The sequence below is a fragment of the Macaca fascicularis genome, chromosome 12 (assembly GCF_037993035.2).
Source record: "Macaca fascicularis isolate 582-1 chromosome 12, T2T-MFA8v1.1".
Lineage (NCBI taxonomy): Eukaryota > Metazoa > Chordata > Mammalia > Primates > Cercopithecidae > Macaca > Macaca fascicularis.
The window spans coordinates 128,371,544-128,386,433 of NC_088386.1; the positions used below are offsets into that span (position 1 = coordinate 128,371,544).

Genomic DNA, 14,890 nt, shown 5'->3' on the forward strand with positions numbered 1-14,890 from the left:
AGGTCCCCTGGGTTCTGAGGGCCAAGCCTGGGGTTTGAGGTAAACAGGCCTGAGTGGAGAAGGGGCTGCTGTGGTTGGGCCGGGGTGGGTGGAGCTGGAGGAGCCTTTTCTTCTCGAACCAATTTTTGAATTGTGCTACATAACATGGTACATCAGATTTACCTCCTTCACCATTTTCAAGGGTACAGGGCAGCAGTGTTGAGTACACGCACAGTGTTGTGCAGCTGATCTCCAGAACATTCTCATCCTGCAACCTTGAAGCTCTGTCCCCATTAAACTCCAACTGTAACCCTAACCCCAACCCTAACACGAGCCCTGACCCTAACCCTAACCCATTGCCTCCTCCCTCAGCCTCAGGCAACCTCCATTCCACTTCTGTCTCTATGAATTTGACTCCCCTAGGGACCTCAGAGAAGTGTGTTCATGCGTATTGGTCCTTTTGCACTGTGCATTTCACTAAGCATAATGTCCTAAGGTTCATCCACGTTGTAGCAGGTGTCAGGGTCGCCTTCCTTTTCAAGGCTGCATGATACTTCTGGAACCGCCAGGCAGCTGAGGCCCTGGATGCCGCCAAGAAGCTGCAGCCCATCCAGAAGGTCGCCAAGAACCTCATCCTCTTCCTGGGTGATGGTGAGTGACCAAGGCCTGTCCAGCCCCGCAGCCCTCACAGCCCCAGCACCTAGGACCTTTGGTGATTCCAGGCCAGCCCTGGGGCCCAGGACTCACACATTTCTGCCCCTTCAGGGATGGGGGTGCCCACGGTGACAGCCGCTAGGATCCTAAAGGGGCAGAAGAATGGCAAACTGGGGCCTGAGACGCCCCTGGCCATGGACGGCTTCCCATACGTGGCGCTATCCAAGGTAAGGGCTGGGCCACTTCAGAGTCCTCCAAGCAGAGGAGGGGGTCAAGGATATGGAGTGTGGCAGGAGGGAGGGAGCCAGGACAGCTGGGGCCTGAGTTAGGAGCTGGGAGCAGTTAGGACCCCAGAGGACCAGAACCAGGCCCCTGGTTGGGGTCTGTGTCCAGAAGGCTGGGTTCTCCTCAGCTGGCCAGGGGGACAGTAGAGATCAGGTCAGCCTGGTGAGGGGTCGCCCTGTGTGTGGAACAGCTTGGGGAGCCTCATTACCTGGGATGATGCCCAGGGAGAGCTGTAGCCTCAGGCCCAGCAGCAGCAGCACCCAGGGCCCCTGCATGTTTTGGGCGCAGCAGGAGGGAGGTGAAGTGGGGATACTAGGAACTGGATGCAGTACAGGCTGCCTGGGTTTAAATCAGGGTAGGACTTTGCCCCTGGCTGTAAATGCTGCCGAAGCCCCAAAGTAGAGCTCAGGGTGTCTCTATTCCCAGACGTACAATGTGGACAGACAGGTGCCAGACAGCGCAGGCACAGCCACAGCCTACCTGTGCGGGGTCAAGGCCAACTACCAGACCATCGGCTTGAGTGCAGCCGCCCGCTATAACCAGTGCAACACGACACGTGGCAATGAAGTCATCTCCGTGATGAACCGGGCCAAGAAAGCAGGTGAGCTAGGGCCCGCTGCGGGGTCAGGACCAGGTCCAAGACCTCGGTCACCAATCCTGACCCCTGTCACCCTCAGGAAAGTCAGTGGGAGTGGTGACCACCACACGGGTGCAGCATGCCTCGCCAGCCGGCACCTACGCACACACGGTGAACCGCAACTGGTACTCAGATGCTGACATGCCTGCCTCGGCCCGCCAGGATGGCTGCCAGGACATTGCCACACAGCTCATCTCCAACGTGGACATTGACGTGCGACCCCAAGGCCAAGGGCTGGGGCTAGGCAGAGGGGAAGGTGGGGGCACAGGCTCAGATCCAGGCAACCAAAAGCCTGATCTGGGTCAGCAGGGTCTGGAGGTGGGGTTGGGGAGGTGGAATGTGCAGCCCAGCCTGGGCCATTCCCACTGCCCTGGGGAGGGGAGCCAGGGGCTGTGCATGAGGAGGGGACATGGGGCCAACTAGGCCCCCAACCCACCTGCCCCATCCTCTGTCCCCAGGTGATCCTGGGTGGAGGCCGCAAGTACATGTTTCCCAGGGGGACCCCAGACCCTGAGTACCCAAGTGATGCCAGCCAGAATGGAATCAGACTGGACGGGAAGTACCTGGTGCAGGAATGGCTGACAAAGCACCAGGTGATGGGGGCTGGCAGGTGTGGGAGGCATGGCAGGGGGAGGGCAAGTGTGTGGGGCTCAGGGCTGTGGGCTGAGGCCTGGCTCTATCCCTGCAGGGTGCCCGGTACGTGTGGAACCGCACTGAGCTCATGCAGGCTTCCCTGGACCAGTCTGTGACCCATCTCATGGGTAATGACCCCCTTCCTGCCCTGGCATTCCTCAGACGGCCTCAGAGGGTGCCATCTGAGCCTGTGTGCACATCAGCCAGCACTCTCCTGCTCGCAGCCTGCCAATCACTACCAAGCTCCTTGTCCCACAGGCCTCTTTGAACCCGGAGACATGAAATATGAGATCAACCGAGACCCCACACTGGACCCCTCCCTGCTGGAGATGACAGAGGCTGCCCTGCGCCTGCTGAGCAGGAACCCCCGCGGCTTCTACCTCTTCGTGGAAGGTGTGTGGTGGCCCCTGGGGAGTGGAGGAAGGCAGGGCAGGGCAGAGCAAGTTCAAGCATCACCCTCCTCTGGCCTTCCTGCAGGTGGTCGCATCGACCATGGTCATCATGAGGGCTTGGCTTACCATGCGCTCACCGAGGCGGTCATGTTTGATGACGCCATCGAGAGGGCAGGCCAGCTCACCAGCGAGGAGGACACGCTGACCCTCATCACTGCTGACCACTCCCACGTATTCTCCTTTGGTGGCTACACCTTTCGAGGGAGCTCCATCTTCGGTAGGCCTGGGGAGAGTGGCAGGTGCTGCTGCATCAGTTATGTGGGTGAAGTCTGAGCCTCAGTTTTCTCCTCTGCCAAATGTGTGTAATGCTGACACCAGCCCTATTGTGAGGACAGAGCCCCTGAACAGGCAAAGTGGTGGTGCCTAGCACATAGGAGGCACTCCCACAGCTGTGGTCAGCTCAACTACAGGGACCCCCGTCTCCCTACAGGGTTGGCCCCCAGCAAGGCTCAGGACAGCAAAGCCTACACGTCCATCCTGTACGGCAATGGCCCGGGCTACGTGCTCAACTCAGGCGTGCGACCAGACGTGAATGAGAGTGAGAGCGGTGAGTGAGGCTGAATGGCCCGCTCAGGGGGACCAGAGTGCCAGGGATGGGGGTATTCGCGGGAGGGGGACGCCGCCCGTCTGCCCTGAACTGCACTCACCCTCCTACCAGGGAGCCCCGATTACCGGCAGCAGGCGGCGGTGCCCCTGTCGTCCGAGACCCACGGAGGCGAAGACGTGGCGGTGTTCGCGCGCGGTCCTCAGGCGCACTTGGTGCACGGTGTGCAGGAGCAGAGCTTCGTAGCGCACGTCATGGCCTTTGCCGCCTGCCTGGAGCCCTACACGGCCTGCGACCTGGCGCCCCCCGCCGGCACCACCGACACCGCGCCTCCCGCTCCCGCCGGCACCACCGACACCGCGCCTCCCGCTCCCGCCGGCACCACCGACGCTGCGCACCCGGTTCCCGCGTCGCTGCCTCTGCTGGCCGGGACCCTGCTGCTGCTGGGGGCGGCCGCTGCTCCCTGAGCGCCCCACCCTGGAGTTATCCTGCTCCCCACCTCCAGGCGTCCTGCCCTGCTCCCCGTCCTGAGCTGCCACTTCCGGCGTGAACACATACAGGTGACCTGCCGCTGGACCTTCACCCACTAGAGATAAACCAGCATTAGCTGGAGCAGCGCTGCCCTTCTTCCCTCTGCATCCCCTTCAGGGAGCAGGAACCCAGGGCGCCCTGGGAGCTGAGCCTGGGACTCCCAGGACCTCCCCCCAGGCTGCTCTCTGATTCTTCCTCCCAACCCCAGAGACTGCGGATTTGTGCCATGCGGCTGCCTGCACCCCAGACAATAAAGGGACCCAAACCACTCAGCCCCCACCCTGCCTCTAGCCTGAGGAAGACCAAGCAGGCCTGGACCCAGAGACGTCCTCCAACCCTGGATACGACACACCGAGACTGTGTGCCCCATCGTTCTTAGCTTCAATCCTCACAGCACCTGGTAGACCCAAGGACTTGGGTGGATCAGGACACCTGAAGAAGAGCAGCTTCCCGCCACTCTGCAACCCACCCAAGGAGGCTGCTGGGGCGGGGATCCCCATGGGGCTTTGACACAATCCTCTGCTGCCTCCCCACTAGGATCATTCCACACCCCTGCAAGTGACCAAGGGGCCAATGAGGCAGAGGCTTGCCCCAAGTCATAGCCACTCAGATGCTTCCCGACCCCCAGTGCCCTTTCCAGGTCAGGAGATCCAAGGAGCGCCTGAGGAGCTCTGGGCAGCAGCCCAGAGCCCATGGACCCTCCCGGGACATCTGGATGCTGGGCATAGATTTCTCAACAAGGAAGACTCCCCTGCCTCCTGAAGGTCTCCATTCTCCTAGGAGACAAAGCAATAATAAAAGGAAGTGTTAGACAATGTAATGCCTGTACTACTTCCTAGGAGAAAAATCATGAGTGAGTGTGGGCACGGTATCTGGAGGGGTGGATAACGCAGACCAGGAGGGGCTGCTGAGGAGCAGACGATTGAGCAAGACACTTGAATAGAGTGGGGCTTGAGCAAGGCAGCACAGCAGTGCAAAGGCCCTGGGACAGTGCCAGAAGGTGCTCTGGGAGGCCAAGGACTGGATCAGAGGGGTGGGGGTGGGTGGGTAGAGAGGGGAAAGCCTGAGGGGTCAGGAGAGTGGGGGTGGGGCATGGGAGACCATGAAGTCTGGGTACAGGGGTGTGGTTGGAGGTCTTTGAGGAGGGCTGTGACTCACCCTGGCTGGAAAATGAGCACTCTGGCTGCTGCCAGGAGAAGCGTCTGGTCTTTTGGGCGGAGTATGGGGGTAGTGACAGGCCCAGGTGAGAGGTGAGGAAGGAGCTGACTCCAGGTGTTTGTGACCTCCCTCCAAAAGCATTCTGGAGCACCCATCCCAATAGAGCCATGCTTAGTGAGTACCACACCTGCTCCAATAGAACATTGAAAAGAATTAAATAAAGGTGAAATCAACCACATTTTCCAGCAAATTTTGCAGTATTACAAATTTATTTGTACATTTACAAAGGTGCGAAAAAGCATCTCGCTTTTGCAAGAAATAGTAACATGATTCAATATGCTTTCTTATTTACTAAAACCTTGAAATAAAATTGTAAAACATCAGTTTGAAGGCCTGGCTCTCAGGGTCGTTCTTTTTTAATTCTGGGTTTTAGTAGCTGTCACAAAAATATTGGAGGACCATGATCCCACTTGTGAATAGCCATAGGACTCCAGCCTGGGAAGCACAGTGAGAATCTATGTCTAAAATACGAAATAAAAGGATGAATTTTATGGTATGTAAATTATATCTAAATTTTAAAAAACAGATTCAAATATATAATCTGCTTTCAAGTTTTTTTTAAATATGTAGGGATGAGGGTTGTATCAGTCAAATACATTTTTGACCACAAAATTCACATGTCCATGAAAACATTCTCAAACTTCAGTTCTAAAAAATGTTTTCTTTGGCATGAGTTTTCATTCCAAGATGATTACTTTCTCATTTTTTCATTGAGAGGACATCTTTACCTTGAAGGAGCAGATGCAAGAAAAGTAAAATTAGTTTTCAAGCTTTTTCCTGATTGTCTAAAACAGATAGCTCTTGTCATCTCAAAAGTGTCAGCACTTTGGTCTTTAGGAAGGAGGGAGCCCAGGTGCGGTGACTCATGCCTGTAATCCTAACACTTGGGAGGCCAAGGTGGGCAGATCATTTGAAGTCAGGAATTCAAGACCAGCCTGATCAACATGGTGAAATCCCATCTCTACTAAAAATACAAAAATTAGCCAGACATGGTGCCACACACCTATAATCCCAGCACTTTGGGAGGCTGAGGCAGGCGGATCACTTGAGGTCAGGAGTTTGAGACCAGCCTGGTCAACATGGTGAAACACTGTCTCTACTGAAAATACAAAAATTAGCCAGGTGGGTGGCGGGGGCCTATAATCCCAGCTACTCCAGAGGCTGAGACAGGAGAATCTCTTGAACCTGGAGGCGGGGGTTGCAGTTAGCCACGATCACACCACTGCCTCCAGCTTGGGAGACAGAGCGAGACTCCCTCTCAAAAAAAAGGAGGGAGGTAGGAGTTGGGGTGAGGATTGAAAAATTACCTATCGGGTACAAATTCATTATGGGTATTGGGTTCACTAGCAGCCTAATCTCCACCAGTATGCAGTCTACCCATGTAATAAACAAGCACATGTACCCCTGAATCTAAATTTTAAAAAAAGAATATTCACAGGGAAAAAAATCACAGGGAAGAAATAAATTAAAAATTACTGATAAATTTTAAAAAATAAGGAGGGAGGGCTGGGCACGGTGGCTCACGCTTATAATCCCAGCACCGCGGGAGGCTGAGGCAGGTGGATCACAAGGTCAGGAGATCGAGACCATCCTGGCTAACACAGTGAAACCTCATCTCTACTAAGAATACACAAAATTAGCTGGGCTTGGTGGCAGGTGCCTGTAGTCCCAGCTACTCAGGAGGCTGAGGCAGGAGAATCGCTTGAACCTGGGAGGTGGAGGTTGCAGTGAGCCGAGATGGTGCCACCGCACTCCAGCCTGGGCGAGAGTGAGACTCCATCTCCAAAATACATACATACATACATACATACATACATACATACATACGTACATACAGAGAGAGGGAAAGTTAACAGAGAGGGAGGGGAACTTGGGGCAACCCTCTTCAGTATTTTGCCATGAAGATAAGTCATTCTGTGTGGCTGGAAAGTTTTCATGGTCACACCCAATCTCCTTACCAAGTATGGGAAAGATTCTACTCTAATGCCACAGTCTTGGCTGTATAACATGAGCCTACGGTCGGTCTCCTGCAATATTCTGTGCCCTCCGGGCTTCTACCTCTTTCCTGCGCTGATTAGACCGTGGATGAGCCAATGAGTGAGGGGTAAGGGTGAAGCTACCTCTGCACCCTGATTCATATCCAGAATCCTTTTTTAAAAATCCCTTTCTGAGTAGCTATTCTATCTGTGGTTGCATTTTTACCATTTTCCCATATGACATTGTTTTTATTAAAGAAGGCATTTACTGTTGGCAATATATCTTGTCTGCTCTATCTTCCCTTTAGTGGCTCATGAAAAAAAAAAAAAGGAAAGAAAGAAAGAAAAGAAAGAAGTGATTTGTGTATTTCAGTATTGGAACAGAACCTGGCAAATACCTTCAGCTGAGCCATGTTGGAAACATCTGTGCTTTCAGCCCACTGCGAAGCAAACCTCCCACACTGGGTAATTTGCTCTAACACGAGTTTCTTCCAATCTTCGGCAGTGTTTTCTCTACATCTTTCGACGGTGTTTGCTGACAAAGAAATGCCTTTCGGTTTGTCAACAGATCATTTACTGCTCATTGTTTCTGCCATTTTTCCTGCAGCAGAAAGAATAAGTGTCTGCCCGTTGGTAGGTGTTTTTTGTTTCATGCTATCATGCAAGAAACTTTAAAAGAGCTTTCCAAATATTTATCATTGCTTAGGGAAATAACTAAGAAGGACTGGGTTGAACAGCACAAAACTTTAAATATTGCTGGCAAAAAGACTGCACAGGTTTCTCTTCAGTTCTGAAAGCTTAGTTTTAGACACCTTGCCAACCATGAGGATTGCACACTGCTGATGACTTAACAGCTCCAGGCACAAGGTACCTTGGGCAAACTTCAGCAGTAACCACAGAGTAGGGGAAGTTCAAAGAGTTTTATTTGCTGAATTTTTATTTTAGGGGCTAACTTCTGGTCAGGTCTGTACCCTGAGCTCAGCCAGGAGTAATAAGGAATTCCCAGCTCTCCCTTCTGCTGTGGTTCACCTCCTCTGGATTTCTGGGGTTCATTGCAGATTCCTTACACGAATCTTGTGTGAGCCACTCAGCCATTTTGGAAGATGAGTTTGGTTAAAACTAGATCATATAGGCCGAGCACTGTGGCTCACGCCAGTAATCCCAGCACTTTGGGAGGCTGAGGTGATCTGCCATCACCTGAGGTTGGGAGTTCGAGACCAGCCAGACCAACATGGAGAAACTTTGTGTCTACTAAAAATGCAAAATTATCTGGGCATGGTGGTGCATGCCTGTAATCCTAGCTACTCAGGAGGCTGAGGCAGGAGAATCACTCTAACCCAGGAGGCAGAGGTTGCGGTGAGCCAAGATGGTGCCATTATACTCCAGCCTGGCCAACAAGAGTGAAACTCTGTCTCAAAAAAAAAAAAAAGAAAGAAAGAAAAAGATCATATAATCCATCAATCCACTTAGACGCACTAAACTCTAATCCTCCGCAATCCGCTGAAGGTGTGCAATCCAGAGTGGGTATTGCATCAACCCCTGGCCTGGGGCACCCAATTCCCTTCTTCTGGAACACCCAAGAACTGTGTGGAGTGGCACCTGCATGAAGAGTGAAGGCACCAGCATGGAGCTCAATATTAAACATGAGCTCTTGGGGCACCCACTGCCCAGGGCTATGGCAAGGCATGTGGTGAGCTGAGCAAACAGCAAAGGGACGTTTGGTTAACGTCCCTTTAACCAAACCCCAAGGTCCAGGTGAGTTCTGAAGTGCTTAAGTACTGGGCAGGATGCCCAGGCTGAGCAACTCCCTGTGAGCAGGGGCGTCTCACTCCCTGCAGAGCACAGACCCCAGAGGGCACCACAGGTTCAGTCCCCACCAGACTCGGAGCCCCCTGTCCATCAAGTTCCCTTGAGCCATTGCCCCTGCACATATCCAGTGATTGGCACAGGAAGCCTTGTGATCCAGGGAAAGGAGCACACTCCCTGCAGCCTCTCAGGAGGGACTCAAGGGGGATCCCAGCTGTGCCCTTCTGTCCTGGGTGCTGATGTTGCATCTGATCTTGTCCTGGCCCCACTGGTTCTAGGCCTCCCCACCGGGTTAGCAACTGCATAACTGGCCTCTGCCCCTAGAGGAAGCCTCCCTGAATCTCAGCCTCCCAGAGGGGCTCCAGAGGCCTTCCGGAAGCTGTGTGAGATTTGCAGTTGCACCCCTTCATCTAAGGCGGCCCCAGGGTCTACTGACCACAGCTGACCACAGCTTCCACATTTACTGCCGGTGCGCACACCAGACCCCAACACCAACAAGGAACTGGAAGCTCCCCTTGATAGACCCCTGCCACTAGGGATGCCAGTCTTTGCCAATGCACTTGGCATGGTGCCTGGGAACCAGCCGCATGGCTCTTGAGCTGCCCTTCAAGGAGGAAACAGAAGCCCCTGTCAAAAGATGAGGCCGCCATCCACCCTTGGTAGGGAGGTGGCCAGGCCCTGGTGCCCTGCTCTGGTACTCTTTGTTCACCAGATTTGCAAATGTGTTGTTATCAGCCAGCACGGTTTCCCCACCTCCACCCACCCTGTCTGGGCTCCTTAGAGTAAAGGAAAATTCTCCCCAAGGAGCTACCTTCAGACCTCTCCACACAGATTCCTGACAGCAGTCCCTGCAATGGTTTGGTTCCATAGGATCGTAGGAGCTTTTTAAAATTATTATTTATGCAAAATATAGACAAGGAAAGATGCGATTTGACTGCACCATGTGACAGCTTCTTGGGGATTTGAGCTGCCTGCCGATCCAATGAACCAGCCATGAGCTGCTGCCAGAGGCTACGGGATCCTGGGTGGCAGCTGAGGTTGGGGAAGCCAGGAACCCATCTCACTCCCTTGCAACCTGATGAGCTCATGCTGGACACAGACCCAGCTTGGGACTGAACCGTGTAGCCCCCTGGGCACCTTGAACCTTGCACCAGGGTGCTGGGGAGGCTGGGGAGGAGGAGGCATCCACTGTGACCAATGGGGTTGCTTTATCTGTGGATGTGTTTATAGCTTTTATTTTATTTTATTTTGCGTGTATTTATTCTTTCTTTTTAATTTTATTTTATTTTTGAGACAGGGCCTAGCTCTGTCTCCCAGGCACAATCTCGGCTCACTGCAACCTCTGCTTTCTGGGCTCAAGTGACCTCCCAAGTAGCTGGGATTACAGGTGTGCACCACCATGCCTGGATAATTTTTGTATTGTTTATAGAGACAGGGTTTTGCCATGTTGTGCAGGCTGGTCTTGAATTGCTGGACTCAAGCAATGCACCTGCCTTAGCCTCTCAAAGTGCTGGGGCTGCAGGCGTGAGCCACCACGCCCTGGCCAGTTTTATTTTATTTTTAATTGATAAATAAAAATTGTATATATTTATGGGGTACAATGTGATGTTTCAATATATGTATACATTGTGGAATGATCAAGTCAGGCTTATTAGCATATCCACCCCCTCAAATATTTATTATTTCTTTGTGATGAGAACATTTAAAATCCCATCTTTGGCTGGGTATGGTGGTTCACGCCTGTAACCTCAGCACTTTGGGAGGCCGAGGAGGACAGATTACCTGAGGTCAGGAGTTGGAGACCAGCCTGACCAACATGGTGAAACCCCGTCTCTAATAAAAATACAAAAACTAGCTGGGCATGGTGGCACACACTTGTAATCCCAACTACTTGGGAGGCTGAGGCAGGAGAATTGCTTGAACCCAGGAGGTATAGGTTGCAGTGAGCTGAGATAATGCCACTGCACTCCAGCCTGGGCGACAAAAGCGAAACTCCGTCTCAAAAAAAAACAAAACAAACCAAAAACAGTAAAATCCAGTCTTTCAGCTGTTTTAAAATATACAATACATTATTATGAACTGTAGTCACCTTGCTATGCAATAGAACAGCAGAACTTATTCCTCCTACTAGCTGTAATTTTGTACCCGTTGACAAACCTCTCCTCTTCCCCGTTCACCTCCCCTCTGTGCCTGGCTTATTTCACTCCATATAATATCCTCTCGGTTCATCCACGTTGTTGAAAATGACAGAATTTCCTGTTTTTATAAGGCTGACTAGTGTTCCGTTATGTAAATACACCATGTGCTAAAAATCCATTTATCTGTTTAGGGACACTTAGGTTATTTCCATATCTCAACTATTGTGAATAATGGTGTCACGAACATGGCAGTGCAGACATCTCTTCCGCATACAGATTTCAATCCTTTGGGTATGTACCCTGTAGTGGGGTTGCTGGATTATATGATACAGGTAATTCTCTTTTTTTGTAGAGATAGGGTCTCACTATGTTGTCCAGGCTGGTCTTGAACTCCTGACCTGAAACAGTCCTTCCCCCTTGGTCTCCTAGAGTAGAGTGCTGAGATTATAGGCATGAGCCACAACACCTAGCCCTCCAAGTAATTCTATTTTTAGTCTTTTGAGAAACCTTCATACTCTTATCCAAAATGGCTGTACTAATTTACAATACTACCAACAGTGTATAATGGTTCCCTTTTCTCCACATCCTTGTCAACACTTACTATCTTTCATCTTTTTTATACTGGCCAATCTAACAGGTGCGAGGAAATATCTCATTGTGGTTTTAATTTGCATTTCTCTGATGATTAGCAATATTGAGCACTTTTTCATATAACTGTTGGCCATTTGTATGTCTTGTTTTGAGAAATGTCTGTTCAAGTCCTTTGCCTTTTTAAAATAGGGTTTTTTAAAAATTATTGAGTCATTTGGGTTCCTTGTATATTTTGGATATTAGCCCTTTACCAGTGTATGATTTGCAAATATCTTCTCCCAATCTTCGAGTTGTCTCTTTACCCTATTAACTGTTTCCATTGCTGTTCACAAGCTTTTTAGTTTGATGCAATACAATTTGTCTATTTTTGCTTTTGTTGCCTGTGTTTTTGGGGTCATATCCAAGAAATCTCTGCCCAGACCAATGGCATGGACCCTTTCCCCTGTGTTTCTTCTAGTAGTTTTATAGTTTCAGGCCTTGCATTTAAGTCTTCATTTTGAGTTGATTTTTGTATAAGGGGTGAGATAAAGTCCCGTTTTCATTCTTCTGTCTGTGGAGATCTAGTTTTTCCAAAACCATTTATTAAAGAGACTGTCCTTTCCCCATTGTCCAAGACCAGGTAAAGCAGCACATGCCTGTAATCCCAGCCCTCTGAGAGGCCAAGGTGGGAGGATCACTTGAGGCCAGGAGTTTGAGACCAGACTGGACAACATAGCAAGCCCCGTCCCTTTAAAAAAAAAAAAAAAAATTCATTAGCTCAGCATAGTGGCATGCACCTGTAGTCCCAGCTACTCAGGAGGCTGAGGCATGAGGATTGTGAGAGCACAGGAGTTCAAGGTTACAGTGAGCTATGATTGCATCACTGCACTCCGACCTTTTTTATGCTCTCTTAAGTGGGGTTGTTTTCGTAATTTCTTTTTCAGACAGTTAGTTAGTATAAAGAAACACTATTGCTTTTTGTAAGTTGATTTTGTATCCTGCAACTTTACTGAATTTGTTTATCAATTCTAATGGTTTTTGGGGGGAACTGTTTAGGATATTTTACATATAAGATCATGTCAGCAAACAGAAACAATTTCACTTTATCCTTTCCTATTAGGATGCCTTTTATTTCTTTTTCTTGCTGAATTGCTCTGGCTAAGGTTTCCAGTACCATGTGCAACACAGCAGGCATCCTTGCCTTGTTCCTGATCTTAGAGGAGAAGCTTTCAACTTTTCACTGTTGAGTATGATGCTGGCTGTGGACTTGTCACACATGATCTTCACTGAGTTGAGGAACATTCCTTGCATACCTACTTTGTTGAGAGTGTTTTCGTTTTTGTTTTTGTTTATGTTTTTGTTTTGAGACAGAGTCTTGCTCTGTCACCCAGGCTGGAGTGCAGTGGTGCGATCTCAGCTCACTGCAAGCTCCGCCTCCTGGGTTCACGCCATTCTGCCTCAGCCTGCTGAGTAGCTGGGACTACAGGTGCCCACCATCATGCCAGCTAATTTTTTTGTATTTTTAGTAGAGACGGGGTTTCATCATGTTAGCCAGGAAGGTCTCAATCTCCTGACCTCGTGATCCGCCCGCCTTGGCCTCCCAAAGTGTGTTGAGAGTTTTTTTACCATGAAAGGATTGAACGCTGTCAAATGCTTTTTCTGCATCTATTGAGATGAATATATGATTTCTTGTCCTTCATTCTGCTAATATGGTGACTCTCATTGATTGGCATATGTTGAACCAAACTTGCAGAGATAATCTTTTTTTTTTTTTTTTTTTTTGAGACAGAGTCTCACTCTGTGGCCCAGGCTGGAGTACAGTGGCACAATATTGGCTCACTGCAACCTCCACCTCCCAGGTTCAAGCAATTTTCATGCCTCAGCCACCCTAGTAGCTGGGGCTTCAGGCGTGTACCACCATGCCTGGCTAATTTTTGTATCTTTAGTAGAGACAGGATTTTGCCATATTGCCCAGGCTGGTCTCAAACTCCTGGGCTCAGGTGATCCGCCCACCTCAACCTCATGCTGGGATCACAGGCATGAGCCATCATGTCCAGGCCATGGTGAATGATCTTTTAATGTACTGGTGAATAGGGTTATCTAGTATTTTCTTGAGGATTTTTGCAACCATGTTCATCAATGATATTGCCTGTACTTATCCCTTCTTGCAGTGTCTTTGTCTGGCTTGGTGTCAGAGTAAGCTGGCCTTGTAGAATGAGTTTGGAAGTATGCTCTCCTCTTCAGTTTTTGGGAAGGGCTTGATAAGAATTGGTATCAGCTCTTCTTTAAATATTCGGTAGAATTTAACCATGAAGTTTTCTCGTTCTGGGATTTTTTTGTTGGTGGTGGTAGACTTCTAATTACTGATTCAATCTTCTTATTAGTTATTAGTCTGTAGTCTGTTCAGATTTCCAATTTTTTCATGATCCAGTGTTTAGGTTATATTTCTAGGAATTTATCCATTTCTTCTAGGTTGTGTGATTTGTTGGCATATAATTGCTTATAGTAGTCTCTTACGATCCTTTGTATTTCTGTTATCAATGGTAACTACTCTTCTTTCATTTCTGATTTTATTTGAGTCTTCTCTCTTTTTTCTTTATTAGTCTAGCTAAGGGTTTGTCAATTTTGTTCAGCTTTTTACAAACCAACTCTTAGTTTTGTTGATTTTTTCTATTGTTTTTCTAGTCTCTATTTCATTGATTTCTTCTCTGATCTTTGTTATTTCCTTCCTTCTGCTAACTTTGACCTTAATTTGTTCTTCTTTTTTCTAGTTCCTTGAGGCATAATATTAGCCTGTTTATTTGAGATTTTTCTTCTTTTTTGATATAGGCATTTATTGCTATAAACTTTCCTCTCGGAACTGCTTTAGGCTGGGTGTGGTGGCTCATGTCTGTAATCCCAGCATTTTGGGAGGCTGAGGTGAGAGGGTAGGTTGAGGCCCGGAGTTTGAAACCAGCCTGGTCAACATAGTGAGACTCTATCTCTACAAAAATAAAAATAAATTATCCAGGTATGGCGGCACCTGTCTGTAGTCCCAGCTACTTGGGAGGCTGAGGTGGGAGGATTGCTTGAGCCCAGGAGTTCAAGGCTACAGTAAGCAGTGATTGTGCTGCTGCATTCCAGCCTGGGCAACAGAATGAGACCCTATCTCAAAAAAACAAAACAAAACAAAACAAGCTGCCTTTGCTGCATCCCATACGTTTTTGTATATCGTGCTTCCGTTTTTTGTTTGTCTCAAGATATTTTTAAGTTTACCCTTTAATTTTTTCTTTGATTCAACAGTTGTTCAGAGAAGCATATTGTTTAATTTCCACATATTTGTTAATTTCCCATAATTCCTTCTGTTATTGATTTCTAGTTTCATACCATTGTGGTTGGAAAAGATGCTTGATATGACTTCAATTTTTTTCTGTTTTTTTTGAGGCAGGGTCTTGCTCTGTCATCCAGGCTGGAGTGCAGTGGTGCTG

General features: G+C 49.2%; 1 protein-coding gene across 1 annotated transcript; it reads left to right on the plus strand.

Annotated features, from left to right (window-relative positions):
• Nucleotides 1–530: 530 nt before the first annotated feature.
• On the plus strand, nucleotides 531–4,473 carry ALPI (alkaline phosphatase, intestinal; the record flags this gene model as incomplete). Its single annotated transcript, XM_065526451.1, has 10 exons — nucleotides 531–630; nucleotides 745–860; nucleotides 1,345–1,519; nucleotides 1,596–1,768; nucleotides 2,014–2,148; nucleotides 2,244–2,316; nucleotides 2,447–2,581; nucleotides 2,666–2,857; nucleotides 3,071–3,187; nucleotides 3,299–4,473. Coding segments are annotated over 10 exons (1,569 nt in total), but the record flags the coding sequence as incomplete, so codon positions are not given.
• Nucleotides 4,474–14,890: the final 10,417 nt, after the last annotated feature.